This window comes from Octopus bimaculoides, chromosome 3, assembly GCF_001194135.2.
Source record: "Octopus bimaculoides isolate UCB-OBI-ISO-001 chromosome 3, ASM119413v2, whole genome shotgun sequence".
In the NCBI taxonomy this organism is placed as follows: domain Eukaryota; kingdom Metazoa; phylum Mollusca; class Cephalopoda; order Octopoda; family Octopodidae; genus Octopus; species Octopus bimaculoides.
Genome location: NC_068983.1, coordinates 123205617 through 123209698, shown reverse-complemented (window position 1 = coordinate 123209698; position 4082 = coordinate 123205617). Strand labels below are relative to the sequence as shown.

Genomic DNA, 4082 nt, shown 5'->3' with positions numbered 1-4082 from the left:
GTTAGGGGTTAGGGTTAGAGTTAACCTAGAAGGGACAGGCCCCTTATTTTTTGGTTAAGGTTGTTGGTAAGCTTTCCTAAGTTACTCCAATCCAGATCCCCAATGCAAACCTTCAGATCAACCTTCTCCTATGCAGATCTCTAATGCAACATTTAAAAAAAGAGTCAATGAGTGAAAATAACCAATAAACTGATTCCTTATGGGATTTCCCAATCAAATTGCCAGCAAACCATTTTCAGCCAAACCAATTTCAACGGATTTCGCTCAAATCTGATGTCGATGTTACTTATTTTGGTTTGAAATAAAGCACTTAATCCCGAGCAGCGCCGGGCTATACTGCTAGTATATATATATATATATATGAGACAATGACAGAGACTACATACTCACGCAACCTGCTAGTAGTAGATGCTAGATCACCCTCAAATCATACCCTACAATTTTTAAATGGGCTGGGCATATTGGACTATGTAGTCCCAGATATACGAAAAAAAGATGGAATGGTCAAGGTTGGAATATCTTTGATCATAGTTCTGCTTAGTCAGGGCTGAAATGAGACTAAAGAACAACCATGTGGTAGATGTCTTACTCAGCAATGAAAATTTTCACATCTCTCTTGATAAGGTACAAGGCACATTTTGTAGAATGTATCACTGAGTGAGTGAATGTGTGAGTGAGTGAGTGAGTGGGTGAGTGAGTGTGTGTATATATGTATGCATGTGTGTATGTATATATGCATTCATACATACATCACATGCATATATACATTACATACATATATGCATTTTATACATAGATACATATATACATTACATACATGCAAACACATATATATATATTCTTTTGTTCTTTGATGCATTTCAGCCCAAAGGCTATAGCCATGTTGGTACTTCAATATTTCCTAGTCCTTAATTCATTATCCATGGTAGATTTTAAACTGAAGGTGCTGAGAGATAAAGCATTTGGTTTGATGCATTACTGATACAACCATTTCCACAACACCAGACATATATAAAGAAAAAAAAATGAAAAGAACAAAAATAACAAAACAACAAAACAAATAAACAACAAAAAAACTACAAAAACAAAACAAAAATATCTGAAAATAATTTTGAAGACATTTTCTTACTTTGAATATTTACAAAAGTCACAGTTTTGACCAGTCTTCTCAGATAATTTTTCCACACTGCAGGGGGGAAAAAAAAAACAAAAGAAATAAAAAATAATAATTTTTTTTTTTTAATGTAAATTGAAATCAAACATAAAGAGACCTAACAAAATATTGCAAGACATATTTAGTCTTACTGTTTCTGACACTTTAACAAACTCTCAAAATGTCAATGGAGCGAGCAGTGTAATTGATTTAATTCCCCCCAGCTGAATAAAAGGCAAACCAGACTCCATACAGAATTAAAACTCAATGTAATTAAATCCTTAATGACATTGTATCATCTCTCATTAATAATAATAATTGCTTCTGATTTAGATATAAGGTCAACAGTTTTTTAGGAAGAGACTTTAGTTGATATGGACTCCAGCATTTGACTAGTACTTCATTTCATCAACCCCAGAAAGATGAAAATTAAAGTTGACCACAGCAGGATTTTAATGTAAAGCGGCAGAAGAAATCCAATATTCTTATGATTTTCCTAATCATAACAATAACAAAAAAACAAAAACAAAACAAATAACAATAATAAAAGTTTCTAATTTAAGCACAAAACTAGCAATTTTTGATGGGAGGGGTTAATTAGACTAACCCCGCCAAATGGATGTAAAGCCAAGTTTATTTGTCAGGATTTGAACTCAGAATGTAGCATGCAAGAAGAAAATACTGGAAGGTACTTTTACTGTCATTCATTTCCAATATTCTGTGAAAACATGTCTGGCAACGGGGAAATATTACCTTGTTTGGAAACAGTTGAGGGTTGGCAATAGGAAGGGTATCTGGCTATAGAAAATCTACCTTAATAAATTCCATCTGATCCATGCAAACATGGAAAAGTGATGATGATAATGACTAATGATTCTACTAGCTCACAACCTTTGTTGGCACTCCGTCGCTTATGACGTCGAGGGTTCCAGTTGATCCGATCAACGGAACAGCCTGCTCGTGAAATTAACGTGCAAGTGGCTGAGCACTCCACAGACATGTGTACCCTTAACGTAGTTCTCGGGGATATTCAGCATGACACAGTGTGACAAGGCTGACCCTTTGAATTACAGGCACAACAGAAACAGGAAATAAGAGTGAGAGAAAGTTGTGGTGAAAGAGTACAGCAGGGTTCACCACCATCCCCTGCCGGAGCCTCGTGGAGCTTTGGGTGTTTTCGTTCAATAAACACTCACAATGCCCGGTCTGGGAATCGAAACCGTGATCCTATGGCCATGAGTCCGCTGCCCTAACCACTGGGCCATTGCGCCTCCACGGCTCACAACCTTAATAATAATGGAAATAATAATAATAGTAATAATGGTTTCAAATTTTGGCACAAGGTCAACAATTTCAGGGGAGGAGTAAGTCAATTACATCAACCCAAGTACTCAACTGGTACTTACTTTATCAACCCCAAAAGGGGATGAAAGGCAAAGTCCACCCCAATGGCACTTGAATTCTGAACATAAAGATGAACAAAATGCTGCTAAACATTTTACCTGGTGTGCTAATGATTCTGCCAGGCACAAGGCCTGGAATTTTGGGAGAGGGGATTAGTTACTTACATAGATCCCAGTGCTTGACTGGTACTTATTTGTCTGATCTCAAAAGGATGAAAGGCAAAATTGAATCTTGGTGGAATTTGAACTTAGAATGTATAGACAAAATGCTGTTGAACATTTTGCTCGGCATGTTAATGATCCTGCTAGCTCTACACTGTAATAATAATAATAATAATGATAATAATAATAATAATAATAATAATAATAATGATTACAAATTTTGGCACAAGGCCAGCAATTTAGGGGGAGAGGGTAAATTGTTTACATTAACCCCAGAGTTCAATTGGTACTTATTTTAACAACCCTGAAAGGGTGAAAGGTAAAGTCCTCAGTGGAATTTGAACTCAGAACACATAGACAGATGAAATGTGGCTAAACATTTTGTCCAACATGCTAATGATTCAGCCAACTCCCCACCATAATAATGATGATGATGACAAGTAAAACAATTCTCTATAGATACTCACTATTCTCTTTGTGGTTGATTTGGTTTCTGGAGAGGACGTTTTGAGCGAAGAGGATTAAACATAGTATTGTCACGTGTGTATTCATTAAAGGCAAGAGTGATGTGCTAGAAAAGACAAGCAGAAGGCATCATTGTATTAAACAGAGAGTAAATGAATGCTGGCATGATTGCTTGGTTCAATTCACAAATACAAGGTTCCAGGTTTGATCCTAATGTGCAGCAAGGAAGTGTCTTCTACTACAGCAATGTAAGAGCAATTTGGTAGATAGAAACTATTAGGAAGCTTATGAAACACACACACACATGTACGCGGGTGTTAAAAAGTTCCAGGCTTTAAGGGTATTGCAAAAAGCCTGGTTGAAAGTCTAACCTTCTGAGTTCTTTTACAGGGCTTAGAACACCTGAAGGACTGCTGCAATAAGTGTGTGAATCTGGGAGGGGAATATATTGACTAAAACCATAATAACCAGATCCTCCTGTATTTTCTTTTCCCCAAATCCATGAACTTCTCAGCACCTTCTCATATATTGATATAAATGTATGTCAGTGTATGGATATAAATAATGGTTTTAAATTTTGGCACAATGCCAGTAATTTCAAGTGAGGGGGTAAGTTGATTTCATTGAGCCCAGTACTCAGCTGGTATCTATTTTACTAACCCCAAAACGATGACAGGTAAAGTCAACCTTGGCAGCATTTGAACTCAGAACTTAAAAACAGACAAAATACTACTAAGCATTTTGCTCAGCACACTAACAATTCTGTCAGCTCACTGCCTTAATGGAGATAAATATTGGCAAGAAAACTTCAAAACCAATACTTTGTTAATGAAATTCCTTGGAATATTTAACATACTATATATATATATATATATATACTATATGTATATATACACTAT

The 4082-nt window shown here is 36.0% G+C and overlaps 1 protein-coding gene across 7 annotated transcripts in view; it reads right to left on the bottom strand.

Annotated features, from left to right (window-relative positions):
- Positions 1–4082, bottom strand: part of LOC106875681 (uncharacterized) — a 57737-nt gene that overhangs the window by 28302 nt on the left and 25353 nt on the right. For 6 of the 7 annotated variants that reach the window (XM_052966524.1, XM_052966528.1, XM_052966529.1 and 3 more), the window contains exons 5-6: positions 3186–3289; positions 1130–1186 (exon numbers count right to left, since the gene is read on the bottom strand). In XM_052966524.1, the coding sequence (XP_052822484.1) occupies positions 1130–1186; positions 3186–3289 (161 nt within the window). The remainder of the gene's footprint in view (positions 1–1129; positions 1187–3185; positions 3290–4082) is intronic. The other variant, XM_052966530.1, reaches the window with a different exon arrangement.